This window comes from Schistocerca piceifrons, chromosome 8 (assembly GCF_021461385.2).
Source record: "Schistocerca piceifrons isolate TAMUIC-IGC-003096 chromosome 8, iqSchPice1.1, whole genome shotgun sequence".
NCBI lineage: Eukaryota > Metazoa > Arthropoda > Insecta > Orthoptera > Acrididae > Schistocerca > Schistocerca piceifrons.
Genome location: NC_060145.1, coordinates 272,246,234 through 272,268,458, shown reverse-complemented (window position 1 = coordinate 272,268,458; position 22,225 = coordinate 272,246,234). Strand labels below are relative to the sequence as shown.

Below are 22,225 nucleotides of genomic sequence, written 5' to 3'. Positions count from 1 at the left end.
CAAGAGAAATCATTCTGCGTGTTGAAATTCGTGCGAAGTAAATTCAGAGTTCAAGTGCAGCGTGCATTACTCTGTAGAGTAAGCGAGAAGCCGCCTCTACGTCAGCAGATTTCTCACTCGCATACAAAATTCTTGGAAGTTGCTCGCATATGCAAAGGGAAGAGCACTGGTAGACCACGCATGTCTGATGAAAATTTTGAACGTGTCCGAGATGCGTTCACATGGAGCCTTCGGAAATCCACAAGACGGGCAGGCCAGGAGCTTAAGCTTCCTCAGACAGCTGTGTGGCGTGTTCTGAAACGACGCCTGCATAAGAAGCCTTACCAGTTGCACTTAGTGGCCGGCCGTTGGTGGTTGAGCGGTTCTAGGCGCTTCAGTCTGGAACCGCCCGACCGGGCATGCCTCGGGCATGGATGTGTGTGAGTTCCTTAAGTTAGTAGGGTTTAAGTAGTTCTAAGTTCTAGGGGACTGTTGACCAGAGATGTTAAGTCCCATAGTGCTCAGAGCCATTTGAACCATTTTGCACTTACTGCAACAATTGCATCCCGGCGACCGTAACAGACGGAACGAATTTAATTTTGCATTTCAGTTTTCCAGGACATGGCAAAAGGAAACATTTTCCGAAACACTCATCTTTTCGGACGAACTGACGTTTCTTCTATCAGGTAAGGAAACCGCGGTACAAAGAATTTGGGGGTCACAAAATCCTGGCTTTATTCTCGTCGAAAGGAGAGTGACCGAAACTGAAGGTGTTTTGTGCCGTTTCTATTCACAAAGTATATGGACCTTTCTTTTTTGCGGAGGAAACTGTGACAGGAATATCATTCCTGGACGTGCTCCAGATTTGTAGTTTTCTCAACTTTGTGAAGATTCCAATGATTTCATCTTAAGCAGCGATGTTACCCTAACAACACCATCCCACATCGTTGGATCGGAAGAGGTGGACAACATCTTGTTCGTTGCTTTTGTCCTTCCGAGTCATCAGACCTCACATCTTGCGATTTTGTGCGTGTGTGTGTGTGTGTGTGTGTGTGTGTGTGTGTGTGTGTGTGTGTGTGTGTGTGTGTGTATTGAACCGGGGACCTAGAAACGACGGAGAGGCTTTGTCTCGCCGTAGCCCTCAGTGGTTCACAACTCCACAACAGGCCACAGCAGTCCACCCACCTCACCGCTGCCCCACATGGAAACCAGGGTTACTGTGCGGTTCGGCGCCCAGTGGACCCCCCCTCCCCCCCGGGGAACGTCTCATACCAGACGAGTGTAGTCCCCATGTTTGCGTGGTAGAGTAATTATGGTGTACGCGTACGAGGACACGGTGTCTGCGTAGCAATCGCCGACATATTGTAACTGAGGCGCAATAAGGAGAACCATCAGATGGAAAACCATCTTAAAAACCATCCACAAGCTGGCTGGCACACCGGACCTGACACTAATCCGCCAGGCGGATTCGTGCCGGGGACCGGCACGCCTTCCCCCTCGAGTTTCTGTGGGGGGTACTTGAAAGACAGTGTATTTGTCCCATCTATGACAGCTACTCTTCATGAGCTGAGAAATCACATTGTTGAAGCTGTCGATTCAGTGGACAGGGACGTGTTGATACGTGTGTGGAATGAAATAGACTACTGTTTATATGTTTCTCGAGCGAGGCATGGTTCTCATGTTGAGTGTATAGTACAGTGTCTGTGCGAATATGAAACTTTGAACCGTCCTCTACCCAGTGACATTTGTAATGTGTTTCTATCTTTCATAGTTCGTCAGTAACGAACAACTGAAACATGTTCTTGCTTTTTGAATCATTCCTAGTATTTATGTTAAAAGATCTGCCCCTTTAGATATGCAGGCACGCACCTCATTCTCCAGCGCGGACCGCTGCGAGAGATGCAAGAAGAGAATCAATGAGGTTCTGGAAGGCATTGACATGGATGTGGAGCCATGCCGACACCAGTGCCTTGGCCAGCTGCGGTAGGTTTCTCGTTTGCGGATCCATGGCGCGTACAGCTCTGTCGAGATGGTCCCACAGATTCTCCATTGGGTTTAAATCTAGGGAGTTTGGTGGTCAGGGGAGTACGGTGAACTCATACTGGTGTTCCCCCCAACCACACACGCACACTGCGAGCTGTGTGAGACGTTGTGTTCTTCTTCTGGTATATATTATCCGTAGGAAAGAAAATGCGTCGCGTACGGTAGAATATGGTATCCAATAGTAGATGCACACTTGTGTTCATCCATTGTGTCTTCCAGAACGAGATCACCCAGAGAATGCCACGGAAACATTCCCTAGACTGTAACACTGCCTCCTGGTTCCAGGGTGTTTTGTTTCCAAACGTTTCATTCCGTAGACGCCAACGACCATCTGTCCGATGGTCTTGTTCGAGGATGGCTCTGTCATCCGCTTAGATTGTAACGTCCTCTTTTGTGCTGCCGAGAGATTATTTACGTAGAGGTTGAACGACACGGGCTCCAGTGCCCTTTCCTGGGGTACTCCAGCTTGAATACCGTGTCGTGTCGACTGTTTGCCCTGCATTTCAGTGTTAAAACATCTGTACCTACAGATGAGCGCGTATTAATGGTTAATCATAACCAGACGTACGCAATCATCGCAGTACCCACATCCTGCGAAGACCTAACTTAGTGAACACTAACCCCTACGCAGAGATAACTGTAGACCTTTGTGTTGCCCATCGCGCCGGTGTGGGCGTGGAGGGGCTCCACCCTATGTGTGAGTATTATTATTTTTTTTTCCTCTCAGGGATCGTTTCCTTCACCTTATCCCACTTAGCAAAGTCGTCATATACAGGGTGATTTTTTCCACCGTGTACAAACTCTAGGGATTGATCGATGAAAGGATACGGAACAAAAAAAACGCCTAATGAGCATCTGTCCGGAAATGTATGCTTTCCATAGCAGAGACCATTTATTCAATCAGACATTGTTACAGAGACTGCGGCCTAATACGCTCTGCATCATGCAGCCACAGCTGTTTTACGTGTTGAAAATGGGTTCCACATTCCTCTACTCAAGCGTGTATGCCTCGTAGCATGTTCTGTCTCACACTTTCACATCTGCCAGGCAGCATCTGAATAGTGTCAAAGGCAACATGAATACGCTGCTCCAATGGCTGTACATATGGAATCGGCTCTGCATATTCGACACTTCTGAGATGGCCCCATAACCAGAAATCGTACAGGCTGAGATTCGGTGAACGAGCACGCCATGCAACTGGACCCCCTCGTCCGATCCATCGTCCAGGAAAGACACGATTGAGATGCGTCCGGATGTTAACGGCGAAGTGGTCTGGAGCACCATCATGTAGCAGCCACATAAGCATTCGAATCATCAAAAAAATGGTTCAAATGGCTCTGAGCACTATGGGACCTAACATCTATGGTAATCAGTCCCCTAGAACTCAGAACTACTTAAACCTAACTAACCTAACGACATCACACAACACCCAGTCATCACGAGGTAGAGAAAATCCCTGGCCCCGCCGGGAATCGAACCCGGGAACCCGGGCGTGGGAAGCGAGAACGCTACCGCACGACCACGAGCTGCGGACTTCGAATCATCAATGGCACTTCTTCCAGCAGGGGAGGCAAGAAATCCTGATTGTTCCGGCCTGTTAAGCGACGTGGAAGGAAGACTTGTCCCAAAATACGGTCGCCAGTTATCCCTATCCAGACGTTCCGGCTGCACCGATGCTGATGATTCGCTGTCATCATACCATTGGGTTCTGCGTACTATTCCGCAGATGACTGTTATGAAAGTTGAAGATACCACTCCGCATAAAGGTGACCTCGTCTGTGAATAGGAAGGATGACACAAATCCTGGAATCGTGGTTGCCTGGTGAAGAAACCAGTGAAAAACTGCTCCCGATGTGGACAGCCTGTCGCTAATAAACGCTGCACACGCTGTAAGTGCCAAGGGTAGTAACAATTGTCATGTAGAATGTTCCACACGGTCGTCTGGCTTACCCTGTACTGGCGGGATAACTGCCTGGTACTGACACGGCGGTCGCCTTCCACAATATTAAACAGATTATTCTCCAAGTCTGGTGTCCTAACATTTCGGGTAATTCCTTCGTGATTTCCTGCTTCCTGAAACGACCCTGTCTCAGAGAAACGACGAAACACAGTTGCAAACATTGAAAGCTGTAGTGGTTGTCGGCGAGAGTAGGTCTCCTGATACAACCGTGCTCCCCGCCGCCCGTTGGCATTTTCCTTTACGTAAGTAAACACCACGCTGGCAAGCTCTCGATTCGAATACGGGACCGTTGTATACAACGCTGTCGCATATTCACGACAATTTGGGTTCAGCAAGAGAAGTGAATCGGACCCAACACTACCAATTACGATGGCAAAAGAGAGCGCTAGGGCATGACTTATGAGGAACACTACCACCCTCTAGGAGGAAACCAAGCATACTGTACTGCTGCGTGGCTCATACCGTATTAGACCGCAAACAAAGTATGATTAAATAAATGGTCTCAAGCATGGAAATCATGCATTTACAGACATAAGTTCATTAGACCTTTTTTGTTCGGTATCCTCTCATCGCTCAACCCCTAGAGTTTGTACACGGTGGAAAAATCACCCTGTAGGTGCTTCAGCCCACTTTGCTGTTAACATCCGGACGCATCTCAATCATGTCTTCTCTGGTCGATGGATCGGACAAGAGGGTCGAATTGTATGGCCTGCTCGATTACTAGATCTCAGAGAGTGCGATTTCTGGTTGTGGGGCCATCTCAAAAGTATCGTGTATGCAGAGCCAATTCCAGTTGTGGGGGCAGTGGAGCAGCGTATTCATGCTGCCTTTGACACTGTTCGGATACAACCTGGCCGATGTGAAAGTGTGAGACAGAACATGCTAAGGCGCATACAAGCATGAAAAGAGGCACATGGAATCCATTTTCAACACATACTGTAGCTGTAGCTGCCTGGTGCAGCGCGTATTAGAGCGCAGTCTCTGTAACAATGTATGACTGAAAAATGGTCTCTCCTATGAAAACCCTACATTTCGGTATCTTTTGTGTTCCGTATCCTTTCATCGATCACTTCCTAGATTTTGTACACGGTGAAAAAAATAACGCTGTATATGGAATGAGGATGACGTTACTCCTAGCCACTTTACGCCGTTTTGCTGAAATACTAATCGTTTGCATTTCGAATCATGTAGTTTACTTCAAGTCAATTAGACGTTTGTTGCACACCGTCTTTACGGTGTTGCAGATTTCTTGACCGTCAATGTGGCTTAAGTGCTGACACCAGGTTTCCTCGTTTTCCGTCTGGTAATCTTCGTAATCGACGATAACTACATGAACATACCCTTACGCTGCACAACACTCCATGCTGCCATCCAAACAACACTGACACAAATTTGACTCACAAAGCTCAGAAGAGAAACGGGTCAGCATTTCGATATTTCAAAGTATGTCATGTACAATCTTGAAAATATGTTAAATATTGGGGTTAGATACGGAAATTCGTCAGAATTTGGGTAAGAACCGTTTTTCAGAATCGTCGGCCTATTCTGACCACATGGTGCAGCGAACCGAAGGTTTGTGCTACGTTATGTTTGACCTGCGTAACACGCAGATTCCGCAACACAGCTGTATGATTCACGTCTGACTAGCAGGCGTCCATTTTCTTCGAGGTCGGACTACTGGCCCAGCTGCTGTTGCTGCAATAAGACGAACTGATCATTCCACGTCCGTTACGCTCGGAGAGCATCATGCTAACATTTAAGTGGAAAGCTTACGTGTCTTCTTGCAAACCATTGTCTTATATTCGAAGCGCTATCCCAAAGTCCCCCAAAATATATTAATTCATATTAACACGTTTTAACCGCGCGGGATTAGCCGAGTGGTCTTGGACGCTGCAGTCATGGACTGTGCGGCTGGTCCCGGCGGAGGTCCGAGTCCTCCCTCGGGCATGGGTGGGTGTGTTTGTCCTTAGAATAATTTAGGTTAAGTAGTGTCTAAGCTTAGGGACTGATGACCTTAGTAGTTAAGTCCCATAAGATTTCACACACATTTGAACATTTTTTTGAACACGTTTTACCTAGATTTTATTCTGCACCATCACCTCCGAAGTAGTCCCCTTGGTAGAGAATGCCTCTAACCCAACATTTCTAGTACTTTTGCAATATGGCACGCAAGTCTTGCTTTAACGTGCTTAGTACCGTCTGTGACTCTGCTAGATTCTCCATTGTTGTATCAAATCTTCGCTCCTTCAACTTGATTTTCATCTTGAGCTAGAGGAAGAAGTCGCACGGAGCTGGTCGTGCATTCTCATGTTGGAGTAACCAATCGTTCGTACACCACTTATGTTGACGCTTTCTCCCCATCACCTCCCTCTGACGTCTTAGAAGATCCCAATGGAACACTTTATTGATCATCTTACCAGCGGGGACGAACTCTCTGCTAACAATGCACATATAGCCTAAAACAGATCACCAATTATTTAACAATGTCTGATCTGCAAACTTCTACTACAATTAGAGCAAACTCTTCATGTTGATGATACAAGCAAACGTGTTGGTGTCGGCAGTTAACTCTTAGAGGTCATAGGAGAAAACTGTTTTTTACCAAGGTTAATTTTCAACGATGAAGCAATATCTTACGTTAGCGGCAAAATTAACCGGCGTACATACGTATAATAATGGCGGTGTGCCAAATAATTAACTGCAGCGATGGCAGATATGCGTCCGATCAGGACGGCTTCCAGGACAAAAACGGTGCCATCTTCTAGGCAATACAACTGAACTACGTAATTATTCTAAAGTTTCAGAGGTTGCACGCCACAATCGATATAACCGCTTATACTAATTAATATTTTATGTAATTCTTTATTTATATTCTGAACTTATATCTACGTTTTTGCTATATTTCCACGCCCCTCCTACAAATGTGCCTTTAAAGAGTGTGTACTACTGGCAGATTAAAACTTTTTACCGCTCCGGGATCTGAACATGAAAAGTTATCTTTCACGAGCAAGGTATGCAAGACAAAGTTTTTCAAGACAATTTCTCTGGTTCGAACCCTCGCTCGACGCACAGTTTTAATCTGCCAAGAAGTTTCAAATCAGCGCACACTCGTGTGGTGGATGAAATATTTATTAGGCTGTAGCTAAGTTGCTTCTCCACGGTATTCCTTAGTCCAGGGCTAATAGTTCCTCAAGGTATGCAGAAGAAGTTCTGTGAAGTTTGGAAGTGAAGACAGCAATGCTGGCAGAAATACACTAATGGCCATTAAAATTGCTACACCAGGAAGAAATGCAGATTATCAACGGGTATTCATTGGACAAATATATTATACTAGAACTGATATGTGATTACATTTACACACAATTTGGGTGCATAGACCCTGAGAAATCAGTACCCAGAACAACCACCTCTGGCCGTAATAACAGCCTTGATACGCCTGGGCATTGAGTCAAACAGAGCTTGGATGGTGTGTACAGGTACAGCTGTCCATGCAGTTTCAACACGATACCACAGATCACCAAGAGTAGTGACTGGCGTGACGAGCCAGTTGCTCGGCCACCATAGACCACACGTTTTCAGTTGGTGAGAGATCTGGAGAATGTGCTGGCCAGGGCAGCAGTCGAACATCTTCTATATCCAGAAAGGCCCGTACAGGACCTGCAACGTGCGGTCGTGCATTATCCTGCTGAAATGTAGGGGTTCGCAAGGATCGAATGAAGGGTAGAGCCACGGCTCTTAACACATCTGAAATGTAACGTCCACTGTTCAAAGTGCCGTCAATGCGAACAAGAGGTGACCCCATACCATCACGCCGGGTGATACGCCAGTATGGCGAAGACAAATACACGCTTCCAATGTGCGCTCACTGCGATATCGCCAAACAGGGATGCGACCATCATGATGCTGTAAACAGAACCTGGATTCATCCGAAAACATGACGTTTTGCCATTCGTGCACACAGGTTCGTCGTTGAGTACACCATCGCAGGCGCTCCTCTCTGTGATGCAGCGTCAAGGGTGACCGCAGCCATGGTCTCCGAGCCGATAGTCCATGCTGCTGCAAACGTCGTCAAAGTGTTCGTGCACATGGTTGTTGTCTTGCAAACGCCCCCATCTGTTGACCCACGGATCGAGACGTGGCTGCGCGATCCGTTACAGCCATGCAGATAAGATGCCTGTCATATCGACTGCTAGTGATACGAGGCCGTTGGGATCCAGCACGGCGTTCCGTATTACCCTCCTGAACCCACCGATTCCATATTCTCCTAACAGTCATTGGATCTCGACCAATGCGAGCAGCAATATCGCGATACGATAAACCGCAATCGCGATAGGCTACAATCCGACCTTTATCAAAGTCAGAAACGTGATGGTACGCATTTCTCCTCCTTACACGAGGCATCACAACAACGTTTCACCAGGCAACCCCGGTCAACTGCTGTTTGTGTGTGAGAAATCGGTTGGAAACTTTGCTCGTGTCAGCACGTTGTAGGTGTCGCCACCGGCGCCAACCTTGTGTGAATGCTCTGAAAAGCTAATCATTTGCATATCACAGCATGTTGTTCCTGTAGGTTAAATTTCGCGTTTGTAGCACGTCATCTTCGTGGTGTAGCAATTTTAATGGCCTGTAGTGTACAACTGTGAGGACGGGTCTCGCCAGGATAACTCATCCGGTAAGAAAACTACCCGTGAAAAGCAAGGTTCCTAATGTGAACCTCAATCACACATACAGCTTTAACGTGCCAGGAAGTTTCATATATAAGGTTTATGACTAAATTAGCTATAGTCTACATCTTGCCTCGGTAACTTGTGAAGGACACGTACACACTTTCAGGTAAAAAGTATCCGGACACCACTATGTAACATGGAACTGAGCACTAGAAGTCACGAGATGCGGACACATCAGTACAAAAGGAGGCGGTAAGTGTTGTGTTTTGCATAGAGAAGCAGTAACAGCGAAATGGATCGGTCAGGAGAGTTCAATGTCTAAGTGTTGGATATCACCTGTGTAACAAACCTATAAGGAATATTTCAGTCCTTCCGAAGTTTCCTAAGACGACTGTTTGTGATGTGATCTTGAAGAAGAAACGCGAAGGAACAACCACAGCTGAACCAAGACCACACAAACCTCATGTACTGGCGGGTGGGGACGTCGAGTATTGCGGATTGTGCTTACCAAAAATCTCATGAATCCAGTGAAAGGAATCACTGGTGAGTTTCATAGTGCTACCAACATCCAGCTGGAGCAATGTCTCCACGTACAGAGTTTTAAAAAAGTGAGGTAGAACGATCGAGCAGCTCCGAATATGCCACAAATTCCTATAGTATGTATGTGTGAAATTTTATGGGACTTAACTGCTAAGGTCATCAGTCCCTAAGCTTACACACTACTTAACCTAAATTATCCTAAGGACCGGGACCAGCCGCACAGTCCATGACTGCAGCGTCGTAGACCGCTCGGCTAAGCCCGCGCGGCTTCCTTTAGTAAATGATACGCGACGGTTAATAACGTTTAATCGTCCACACCACTGAACAGTGAATGACTGGAAACGAGTTATATTAAGCAATATATCACTCTATACCTTGTGGCGATGCGATGGACATGTTACCTGCTATCATGTGCCGTGCCAAGAGTGAAGTACGGAGAAGGTGGTGTTATGCCGTGGGGGGTGTATTTCGTCGTTAGTGCGTGGCCCCCTTATTGGGCTAAATGCGGAAGTACCGGGTGATAAAAAGGTCAGTGTAAATTTGAAAACTTAATAAACCACAGAATAATGTAGATAGAGAGGTAAAAATTGACACACATGCTTGGAATGACATGGGGTTTCATTAGAACAAAAATGAAAACAACCCATATTGCTAGACGCGTCTTTTGGTGATGATCGTGTGCTCAGCTGCCACTTCCGTCATGCTTGGCCTGCCAGGTCCCCAGACCTCAGTCAGTGCGATTATTGGCTTTGGGGTTACCTGAAGTCGCAAGTGAATCGTGATCGACCGACATCTCTAGGGATGCTGAAAGACAACATCCGACGCCAATGCCTCACCATAACTCCCGACATCCTTTACAGTGCTGTTCACAACATTATTCCTCGACTACAGCTCTTGTTGAGGAATGATGGTGGACATATTGAGCCTTTCCTGTAAAGAACATCATCTTTGCTTTGTCTTACTTTGTTATGCTAATTATTGCTATTCTGATCAGATGAAGCGCCATCTGTCGGACATTTTTTGAACGTTTGTATTTTTTTGGTTCTAATAGAACCCCATGTCATTCCAAGCATGTGTGTCAATTTGTACCTCTATTTACATTATTCAGTGATTTATTCAGATTTCAAATTTATACTGACTTTTTGATCACCCGGTATACTAACACATTTGACGGTGTACTGCGTACAGTAGAGGAATAGTTCAGAGAAAATGGTTTATTTTATCAGCATGACGTCCGCCCCCGGTAGCTGAGTGGTCAGCGCGACAGAATGTCAATCCTAAGGGCCGGGTTCGATTCCTGGTTGGGTCGGAGATTTTCTCCGTTCAAAGACCAGGTGATGTGTTGTCCTAATCATCATCATTTCAGCCCCATCGACGCGCAAGTCGCCGAAGTGGCGTCAAATCGAAAGACCTACACCCGGCGATCGGACTACCCTACGGGAGGCCCTAGTCGCACGACGACCAGCATCCGCATGACAATATACCTCATAATAAAGCAACTCCTGAGAGGCAATGATTTTTGGAAACAGCACTCCTGATATGGTCCGGGCTGCCCAGAGTCCCGACATGAATCTGAACCAGAGTGCCAATGAAAGGTCTTTTGGACGAGTTACGACCTCGACTTCGCTCCAGATCCCAGCGGCTGTCATCACTACCTTGTCTGGTGTCGGCTCTTGAGGAGGAATGGGCTGCCATTCCTCCACAGACACGGCAGTCAAAATGTACGCTGCAGAGTTCAAATCATTATAAACGCGAATGGTGGTTGCATCCCATTTAATGTCCACTAATAGGTTTTGAGTACTTTTAATCAGGTAGTGTAGAATTCGTAACAACGCATCAATAAAACTTTAGGATTTAGTAAGTTTTTGTACTTTCTCCCTCGTTTGTGGCAAGTACAAATCAGTAACTATAAATGATTGAAATCGGAGATATCATTTTTTTTTAATCTGTATTTTGTCCCAGAGAGGTGGCAGTATACGCTCTGACAAATTTGCAGCACCTGTGAGGATAGCAACTGACATAACTTCAGTTAGCGTGCGTATTCGATGTAGTGACCAGAATACGTCATTAAAGCTACAGGTGATCTTGGGGTGTACAGAATGTGAAATTTAGTTCGCAGAGCTGTCAGCTCTGGCACAAGTAATAACTCTAACTTGGATGCACAATGAGTCGAACTGAACTTCGATGACAGGCTTGGTTACGTCATTCTATTCTGCTTCAATTATGCACCAGAGTTCATCAATTGTATTGGCTGGAGAATGGTGGGAAGCTAGTCTCTGGGTGAGGGGTATGAAGAACGTACCGACCAGGACAGCAGTCTAACACCTTCTGCTACGAAATACAGAAGGAGAACATGGGCAACGTGAGGTCTTGCGTCGTCTTGCTGTAAGACCTCGAATACAATGAGGTGACTGAAGTCATGGGATAGCGGCGTGCACATACACAGATGGCGTTAGTATCGCGTATACAAGGTATAAAAGGTCAGTGCATCGGCGGAGCTGTCACTTGTAATCAGGTGAGGCATCCGAAAAGGTTTCCGATGTCGTTATGGCCGCACGACGGGACTGAAAAGATTCTGAACGCTGAACTGTAGTTGTAGTTAGATGCATGGGATATTCCGTTTTGTAACTGTTCCGCGATCCATAAAGTCAAGAGTGTTCCAAGAACATAAAATTTCAGATATTACCTCTCACCACGAACAATGCAGTGACCGACGGCCTTCACATAACAACCGAGACCAGCGGCCTTTTCGTAGAGTTCTCAGTATTAACAGGCAAACAACACTGCGTGAAATAATAGCAGAAATCAATGTGCGAAGTGCGACGAACGTATTCGTTAGAACAGTGCGGCGAAATTTGGCGTTAATGGGCTATGGCAGCAGACGACCGCGAGTGCCTTTGCTAACAGTACGATACCGTCTGTAACGCCTCTCCTGGGCTGGTGACCATATTTGTTGGTCCCTAGACGACTGGAAAACCGTGACCTGGTCAGATGTGTCTCAATTTCAGTTAGTAAGAACTGATGATAGGGTTCGAGTGTGGAGCAGACACCACGAAGCCATGGACCCAAGTTGGCAATAAGACACTATGCAAGCTGGTGACGGGTCCATAATGGCGTGGGTTGTATTTACATAGAATCTTTGAGTGGAAATGGTTATGTTCAGCCACTTGGAGACCATTTGCAGCCATTCATGGACACCATGTTCCCAAACAAGGATGTCATGTCACTAGGCCACAAATGTTCGTGAATGGTTTGAGGAACATTGTGGACAATTCGAGCGAGTGAGTTGGCGTTCCATATCGCCCGACATGAATCCCATCGAACTTTAATGGGACATAACCGAGTGGTCACTTCGTGCACAAAATCCTGCACTGTCAACACTTTGGGAATTATGAACGGTTACAGAGGCAGCATTGCTCAGTATTTATGCAGAGGATCTCCAGCGACCTGTTGTGTCCATGCCACGTCGAATTGCTGTACAGGGTAAAAGGAGGCCTGACAGAGTATTAGGAGTATCCCATGACTTTCCTCACCTTACTGTATGTAGCGGCTGCTGTTCAAATTATCTGCTATGTGAATCAAAAGTGATCGTCTTGTGTTTATACTCAGTGGAGTCCCATATCCCGACGCCAAGTGCTGCACCCATATGGCGGCGACGGATGCAGTCTTTTCAAGTCCGCTATCCTCGTAACCTTTACACACTGATTCATCCATTTTGATGCTGTGCGCCAGACTAGAACTTCTCTGAAAAGACGACGTTGTTACCACTCCTGCGTACAGTGCTCCCGTTGCGCTCACCACTGTCGGAGCGCCACTTTCTACAGCGTCAAGTGAAGCCGAAACAATGGCTCGTGACATTACTGACTGTACGTTTCTACAGTTCCTTAAAAAAAAAAAAAAAACACTCTTCTCTTTGGCACTATTCGCTTGGGATCGCTTTGATCCTGCATGACGTTCAGGGTAGCTACTTTTCTGAACCCATCGGTTTCATTTTCGCAAGACAATGGTGGGAACCGATCAACTCAAGCATCAATAATGCGGAACGATAAACAGTAGACTCGATAGCCCCCAAGTCTTGACGCTGCTGAATTCCGACACGTGCTACATAGAGGGCGAAAATTGTTTAAAACGACAAACTCTGGGAGGCTGCACGAGACACCAAAGCATATAATTTTCTCTAACATCATAATTTCTTGTGAGCATTATTTAATCTGATAGAGGGATTATTCACTCTTCAGTCATAATGACTGATTTGTTGTTGCAGCGGTCGCTGTTGTACTGGTATAGGGCATGCTTCATTGTCCAGTTGTATTAGTTGTTTCACATTCACATTTAGTTATAAGTGCTGACCCAACATATGTTTTTGTTTTCTAATGGAGCGATATACCTAGTGTGAGTACAATGATGGGGTTGTTGTTTACTAAACAGAGATGAGATTTTTTATAACAACAATCGGCTTTTCTGGAGTGGATTTAATCCACCTGCCACCTTTTCTCGCGCTCATCGAGTGCGGTTCTACGTGAATGTGTGGGCAGGTGTTGTTGGTGGCTTTTCAGCTGTGACGTATCTCCTGCCTAGGTCATTAAATCGCAATCATCATTACAATTTCCTCCCCAGAACATTGCCAGAATTGCTGGACGACGTGCCACTCGCTACAAGACAGCGCATGTGGTTCCAGCATGACGGGGCGTCGGCACATTTCAGTCTTCTTGTACGTCGATTCTGGAACTGACAGTTTCCAGAAAAGTGGATTGACAGAGGTGGTGCTGTACCATGGCCCACTCTGGCCCTTTTTGTGTGGGGAGATACGCGCAACTTTGTCTGCAAAACCTCTAGTGAGTGTAAGAGGATCTGGTTGCCTGGGTGTTAGACAGAACATGCTCCCCCCCCCCCCCCCCCCACTACCCTTACCCTCCCACACCCCCACCCCGCTGGTTTACTATCGTTTTACAAGTAAAAAGAGGCATTTTTGAACGTCTACTGTAATTGAAGTAATTGTGCAGTGTTAATTTTGTTGTCTCTCGGTAATAATGAGTTAAAAATTGTTTGTTTTATTTTTTGCCTAGTATAAGATTTAATGTCATAAAACGGTGCCTCGCAAGAAAATACATTACGAAAAGTGTTTTCAATATCCCAAGATTTGTTGATTTAATTAATGTTCATCGAGAGAAAACTCCTCCTAAAGTTTTAAAAAATCCTCACAGGAAAATACGTCAGAGAAAAATATTTGCTTTGATGTGCCATCCAACCACTCATAGTTTGTCCGTTTAAATAATTTTCACCCTATATATACTTAGCAAGTCACCTCGCAGTGTATGGCGGAGAGTACTTTGTGTACCAATTTCGTTTTCTCCCTTTACATCTTCCAGTCGCGATTGGTTCGCGGGAAGAACAATTGCCGGTAAACCGGCACCTGGGTTCCAATCTGTGTGATTTAACCTTCTTGGTCTTTCGGGAGGTATACGTACGAGGAAGACATATATTGGTTGACTCTTCCAGGAATGTACGCTCCTGAACTTTAACAGTGGGCCATATCGTGTTGGTGCGTCTGCCCACTGGAGTTGACTAAGCATCTCTGTGATGTTTGCGCTCTTAGTAAATGAACCTGCAATGCAACCTGTTCCACTGCTTCAGATCTTCTTTACTTCCTCTATCGATCACCTAGTACAGATCCCAGGCTCATGAGCAATATTTAACTGCTAGCCGAACGAGTGGTTTGCAAGCTACCTCCGTTGTTGATGGATTACATTTCCTGAGGATTTTTCCAATGAATCTCAATAAATATGCCTTACCGCGATTAATTTTATGTGGTCATACCACTTCAAACCGCTCTGTAGGCACACTCCTGGATATTTCCGAAAATAGCTGCTTCCAGTCACTATTCTGCAGTCGTGTAATCATACAACAACGAGTCTTTCTGACTATGTGTACGCAATACGTCACATTTTTTTATGTCGAGAGTCAACTGACAACTCCTGCACCAGGCGTAGATCCTCTGCAGTGCTTCCTGCATTTCGCTACACTTCTGCAGCGTTGCGACTTCTCTGTATACAACTGCGTCATCCGCGAAGGGCCTCATGGAATTACCGAGATAAACACTCCGTCTTCATGCCACGCGTGGCCTTCAGGGACCATCCGACCGCCGTGTCATCCTCAGTAGAGGATGCGGATAGGAGGGGCGTGGGGTCTGCACACCGTTCTCCCGGTCGTTATGGTGGTATTCTTGACCGAAGGCACTACTATACGGCCGAGTAGCTCCTCAATTAGCATCACGAGGCTGAATGCACCCCGAAAAATGGCAACAGCGCATGGCGGCCTGGATGGTCACCCATCCAAGTGCCGACCACGCCCGACAGCGCTTAACTTCGGTGATCTCACGGGAACCGATGTATCCACTGCGGCAAGGCCGTTGCCTGGAATTACCGACATAATGCTCTAAATCGTTTATATACGCTGCGGTGACAAAAATCATGGAATAACGTTATACAGGTATACAGTGGCGGTTGTATCGTGTATTCAAGGTATAAAAGGGTAGTGCGTTGTCGGAGCTGCCACTTGTAATCAAGTGAGGCATCCGAAAGGGTTTCCGACGTCATTATTGCCGCATGACGGGAATTAAAAGATTCTGAACGCGGAACTGTAGTTGGAGCTAGACGCATGGGATATTCTGTTTTGGAAATCGTTAGGGACTTTAATCTGCCGCGTTCCATAGAGTCAAGAGTTGTAAGTAGGCTACTTCTGTGTTGGCAGCGCTGTGTAGCGCATTGCATTGGATCTCTGACTGCGCTTTCTTTGTAAGAGACTCAGTGACTGGTTGGAATCGTTGTTGGAAGTTAATCGCCAGTACTGTTGGGCAATTGGAAGTTAGTCGCCAGTAGTGATGGAAGTACTGTTGGGCAGTTGGAGGTGAACAGCCAGCAGTGATGGATGTTAGATGTGAGAAGGTAGCATTGATGGAGGTTAGAGGTCTGAAATGTTAGCGTAGGCTAACGATCTGTACATGTTCGACTTGGAGTTTGAATATTATTCATGATTATATACCTTTGTACTAGATGTCAATGACGATTTATATTCGTGTCTGAATTCGATGTCACATTATTAAGGTAAAAAAATACATAATTTGGTTGCAACAAAATCTTTCCTTTGCTAACCACATGCCTATTAGTAGTTAGTGGCTTTAGTAGTTAGAATCTTTTATTTAGCTGGCAGTGTTGACGCTCGTTGTATTGCAGTAGTTCGCGTAATGAAAATTTTTGTGAAGTAAGTGCTTAATGAAATGTATAGGTTATTGTTAAGATATCTTTTTAGTCAGGGCCATTATTTTGAATTAATTATTTGAAGTCAGGTTTTAATTTTTTTGAGCAGTCAGACTGCGTTGCGCTAGAACATTGTGGGTCAGTGTTGACATGATAAGAAGAAAGAAAGAGAAAGTAGGCCCAGTACGTTCAGTTTTACTCAGCTGTTTAAGAATCAAATAACGTAGAAGTTTCATCTTCTCAGTCATTCTGCAATTTAAGTACAGGCACAGTCATTTAAATAAAGAGGCTTCAGAGTGTTCAGGGAAAATAAAATTTCAGGTATTACCTCTCACCACGAACAATGAGGTGGCCGACGGCCTTCACTTAACGACCGAGAGCAGCGCATTTGCGTAGAGTTCTCAGTGTTAACAGACAGCCACACTGCGTGAAATAACAGCAGCAGTCAATGTAGGACGTACGACGAAAGTATTCGTTAGGGCAATGCGGCGAAATTTGGCGTTAAATGGGTTATGGCAACAGATGATAACAGCATGACATCGCATGCAGTCCCTCTCCTGGGCTCGTGACCACATCGATTGGACGCTAGACGACTGCAGAACTGTGGCCTGATCAGATGAGTTTCGATTTCAGTTGGTAAGAGCTGTTGGTAAATTCGAGTGTGCCGCAGATCCCATGAAGCCATGGACCCAAGTTGTCAATAAGGCACTGTGCAATCTGTAGGCGGTTCCGTAATGGTGGGAACTGTGTTCACAAGGAATGGAGTGGGTCCTCTGGTCCAGCTGAACCGATCATTGACTGGAAACGGTTATGTTCGGCTATTTGCAGACCATTTGCAGACATTCGTGATCATCACGATCCCGAATAACGATGTCTTATCACTGGGCCACAACTGTCCGAAAATGGTTGGAGGAACGTTGTGGACAGTTAAGATAGAATGAATTGGTCACCAGCATCGCCCGACATGAATCGCATCGAAATTTTATGGGAAATAATCGAGAGATCAATTGGTGAACAAAATCCTGCATTGGCAACACTTTCGCAATTATGGACGGCAATAGAGGCAGCATACGGATCTTCCAATGACTGGTTGAGTCCCTGCCACGTCGAGCTGCTGCGAAGGAGGTTCAGCACGGTATTAGAAGGTATCCCATGTCTTCCGTGACCACAGAGTATTTTGTGGAAAGTGTCATATCACACGAAGCATAGCATGACGTAGTCACAAACGACCAACTTTCGAATGCGATTTATGACTGAGGAAGCCGCTCCACTGTCCATCTTCGTATACAAAAAGTAGATGGCATTACTTCTACACGTATTGTAAGGTTGGACTGGGACGCTAAGCGTCCGCATACTGACGCATTTAGTGCACTTCACGCCATTTGACGTTTGTTGCCTCTTTCGTGGTGTGGTAACTTTAATGCCTATCAGTGCAGATAAGTCGTATTTATTTTTATTCTGCTGAGACGACACGAGAGGGTCGGTACGGACCGGGAGCCGAGAGCAGGCGGTAAGCGCGCCCTTGGCACCTATGATTCCCGGATGGGAGGCTGGTGGGCGCTAAGCGACTCCGGGAATCCCAGAGCGAGTGTCGTGACCGGCTGGTATCTGCTGTCTGGCGGCTGCTGCAGCGGAACTGGAGAAGGCCCAGACCTCTGGCAGTCAGGCAGCAAATATTTACTGGCCACTCTTAGCTGCTGCCAACCGTCCCTCCGATCCTCAAAACAACAGGCACCGCTAGCAGCTTAAGAAATTACCTAACTGTTCAGCAGCTGCAGTCGTGTATTTTTTCCACCAAAATAAATAAAAATTGGCCTTGTGCGGGTAGGACTCGCGCACTGAGCTTCCCGTGAAAATTTAATTGTGTATATAAAATTCACACATCCTGGAAATCGAGAATATTAACGATTGTCGCCTGTTATCAGTATGAATACTGGTAAGATATTGGTGCCAGCAATTCCAAGACCATATCAAAATCTCTTCAGTAGTTCTTCAGACTAGCCCGGGCGTACAAAAGGAAGCGAGAAGGGGACTTCAGTTTATATATGCTTAGAGAGAAGATTTAATAAAACATTTTAATTTACTTACTAAAACATGGTTAAAAATGGTTCAAATTGCTTAACATCTGTGGTCATCAGTCCCCTAGAACTTAGAACTACTTAAACCTAACTAACCTAAGGACATCACACACATCCATGCCCGAGGCAGGATTCGAACCTGCGACCGTAGCAGTCGCCCGGTTCCCGACTGAGCGCCTGGAACCGCTAGACCACCGCGGCCAGCGAAAACATGGTTACATGTCTGCAGTAATGTTCGTTTTCGATGCTTTTGACAAATGCTGCGTGCAATGTACGTTCAAATATCAGAAGATACTTTTTATATGATATAATTACAATTTAACAAGTTTCAGATTTTTTACGATATTTGTATAGTGAAACCTTGCTTCTTGCAAAATTTCATGATTCTAGGTCAAAGGAAAGTGTCCTATAGGTTTCGATGACAAAGTTTGCGATTATTAGAATTTGTGAAATAAATAATCAAATTGTTAGACTGCATTGACCTAGAGGCTTCAAGGGACCACAGACTGTAGTATGTGACACAAATCTGAACTTGATAGGCCAATATGTTCCAGAGCAAAGGTGGTCTCAAAAGACGAACAGTTGGACAGACGGATAAAAAAATAACCAAAAAATACTTTCTCGTGTGATTTAATTACAAATTGACAATTGTCGGAGTTTTTCCGTTAAATGTTATGTGAAACCTTGATTTTACCAAATTATGTGATTCTAGGTCAACGGGACACCAACCTGTATGTTCCGACGAGAGAGTTTTCGAGTGTCAAAATATGTGACATAAATAGCCGTATTATTTGACTGAAGTGATTTTTACACCTCCGAGGGACCACAGACCATAATACGTGACATAAATTTAAAATTTATACGTCGACCTATTCCTGAGAAAAATGTTTCTCAACAGTCGGACAAACAGACAGACAGACAGACGGACGAACAAACCGACGGACAACAAAGTGATCCTGTAAGGGTCCCCTTTTCACAAATTGAGGGAGAGGACCCTAAAAATCAGTCGTCAGTTTCACAAAAATATTTAATTTCGCTTTACCTTTTTCCAAAGCTCAAACTGTCTTCGCAAGCCTGATACAGCCTAAAGCACTGGTAAGCCTATGTCGAATAAGGCTCGGATGACAAAGACGCCCTACAAGGTATAAATAACAAATATAAGAAGTTTGTTAAAAACGAAGTATAGTAGACGAGAATACGCTGCTGGCCATCAAAATTGATACACCACGAAGATGACGTGCTACAAACGCGAAATTTAACCGACAGGAAGAAGATGCTGTCATATGCAAATGATTAGCTTTTCAGAGCATTCACACAAAGTTGGCGCCGGTGGCGACTCTTACAACTTGCTGACACGAGGAAAGTTTCCAACCGATTTCTCATACACCAACAGCAGTTGACCGGGGTTGCCTGGTGAAACGTTGTTGTGATGCCTCGTGTAAGGAGGAGAAATGCGTACCATCACGTTTCCGACTTTGATAAAGGTCGGATTGTAGCCTATCGCGATTGCGGTTTATCGTATCGCGACATTGCTGCTTGCGTAGGTTGAGATCCAATGACTGTTAGCAGAATATGGAATCGGTGCTTTCAGGAGGATAATACGGAACGCCGTGCTGGATACCAAGGGCCTCGTATCACTAGCAGTCGAGATGACAGGCATCTTATCCGCATGGCTGTAACGGATCGTGCAGCCACGTCTCGATACCTGAGTCAACAGATGGGGACGTTTGCAAGACAACAACCATCTGCACGAACAGTTCGACGACGTTTGCAGCAGCATGGACTATCAGCTCGGAGACCATGGCTGTGGTTTCCCTTGACGCTGCATCACAGACAGAAGCACCTGCGATGGTGCACTCAACAACGAACCTGGGTGCACGAATGGCAAAACGTCATTTTTCCGGATGAATCCAGGTTCTGTTTACAGCATCATGATGGTCGCATCCGTGCTTGGCGACATCGCGGTGAACGCACATTGGAAGCGTGTATTCGTCATCGCCATACTGGCGTATCACCCGGCGTGATGGTATGGAGTGCCATTGGTTACACGTCTCGGTCACCTCTTGTTCGCATTGACGGCACTTTGAACAGTGGACGTTACATTTCAGATATGTTACGATCCGTGGCTCTATCCTTCATTCGATCCCTGCGAAACCCTATATTTCAGCAGGATAATGCACGACCGCATGTTGGAGGTCTTGTACGGGCCTTTCTGGATACAGAAAATGTTCGACTGCTGCTCTGGCCAGCACATTCTCCAGATCTCTCACCACTTGAAAACGTCTGGTCAATGGTGGCCGAGCAACTGGCACGTCACAATACGCCAGTCACTACTCTTGATGAACTGTGGTATCGTGTTGAAGCTGCATGGGCAGCAGTACCTGTACACGCCATCCAAGCTCTGTTTGACTCAATGCCCAGGCGTATCAAGGCCGTTATTACGGCCAGAGGTGGTTGTTCTGGGTACTGATGTCTCAGTCTCTATGCACCCAAATTGCGTGAAAATGTAATCACATATCAGTTCTAGTATAATATATTTGTCCAATGAATAACCGTTTCTCATCTGCATTTCTTCTTGGTGTAGCAGTTTTAATGGCCAGTAGTGTAAAAAACCAAGTCACATGGAGTTTCGTACAGCTCATTAAACAATAAGTTTTGAATCCACTGCTGACATCTAAAGTGGTGAGACATTTAAATCACGTTATGCGTCCTTACTATTACCAATTTGTCGCAAATCGTTGATCATCAGATAGCTGCATTACATTAGCAATGAGAGGAATATGTAATGTTCTGTTTCTCTACAGAAATAATAATAATTAAATGATAAAGATTGGCAGTTAAGATACTGACTAATTTCAGTTTTAAAAGCAACTGTATTACTGCTTGGCCAAAGTATTTACAAACAAATCTGCCAGTTAAATTTATTTCTCGAAATTTTCAAATTTTTCACATGTTACAAAATATGACCTGGCTGTAACATCTGCTATTACCAGTATAATTACTAAATTTTTAAGCCAAACATTTAAAGTCGGAAACATCTGCACATGTGACTATGCAGTTTAATATTTCATCTATAAATGTCTCACATGCAGTATGTAAAAGGAATTTTTGTAGTATTTGTGAGGGTCAGTCAGAATGTAATGCCTCCTTTTCTTATTTCACAGTAGAAATGAATGCCTTATACAAAGTATAACACATACAATATTCGCGATTAATTTGTCACTTGTTATTATAAACTCCGTCTCTGTCCATAGTTATTTTTTTCATCTTGTATCAAGAGCACGTATACCTTTGCTGTAAAAATCATAGTTCTGTTTCCTGAGCTACAGGTGTACAGATATTTTCAAGGTCTTCGCATCTTCGAGGTAATGCCCAGATAAGCTTCTTTTAATAGGCCGAACAGATGGAAGTCTTTTGGCGCAAGATCAGGGCTACATCACCATACCGTGGAGCAAGGCTACTCAGCCAATTTTTAAAATTTCGCATTGAATTGACTGATGTGTGGTCTTGCAATATAGTGCAGAAGGAGAGCATCAGCCGTACATTTTGATGGGAGAACTCTCAGACGACATACTTTCAATCTGTTGAGGGTATTCACGTATTGTTTCGAAAAAATGAACCAGAATCACAACCTTTGCACCCCAAAAGACTTTCGCCAATACCTTCCCCGAAGAAGGCACTGTTTTGAATTTTTTTCTTTGT

At 45.2% G+C, this 22,225-nt stretch overlaps 1 protein-coding gene and 1 pseudogene across 1 annotated transcript in view; both read right to left on the bottom strand.

The window, feature by feature from the left end:
* Positions 1–6,433, bottom strand: part of LOC124712262 — a 55,818-nt gene extending 49,385 nt beyond the window's left edge. The window contains exon 1 of the mRNA XM_047242557.1: positions 6,400–6,433. Coding sequence (XP_047098513.1) covers positions 6,400–6,433 — 34 coding nt within the window. The remainder of the gene's footprint in view (positions 1–6,399) is intronic.
* A 9,052-nt stretch (positions 6,434–15,485) lies between these two features.
* LOC124712680 lies at positions 15,486–15,603 on the bottom strand (annotated as a pseudogene).
* Positions 15,604–22,225: the final 6,622 nt, after the last annotated feature.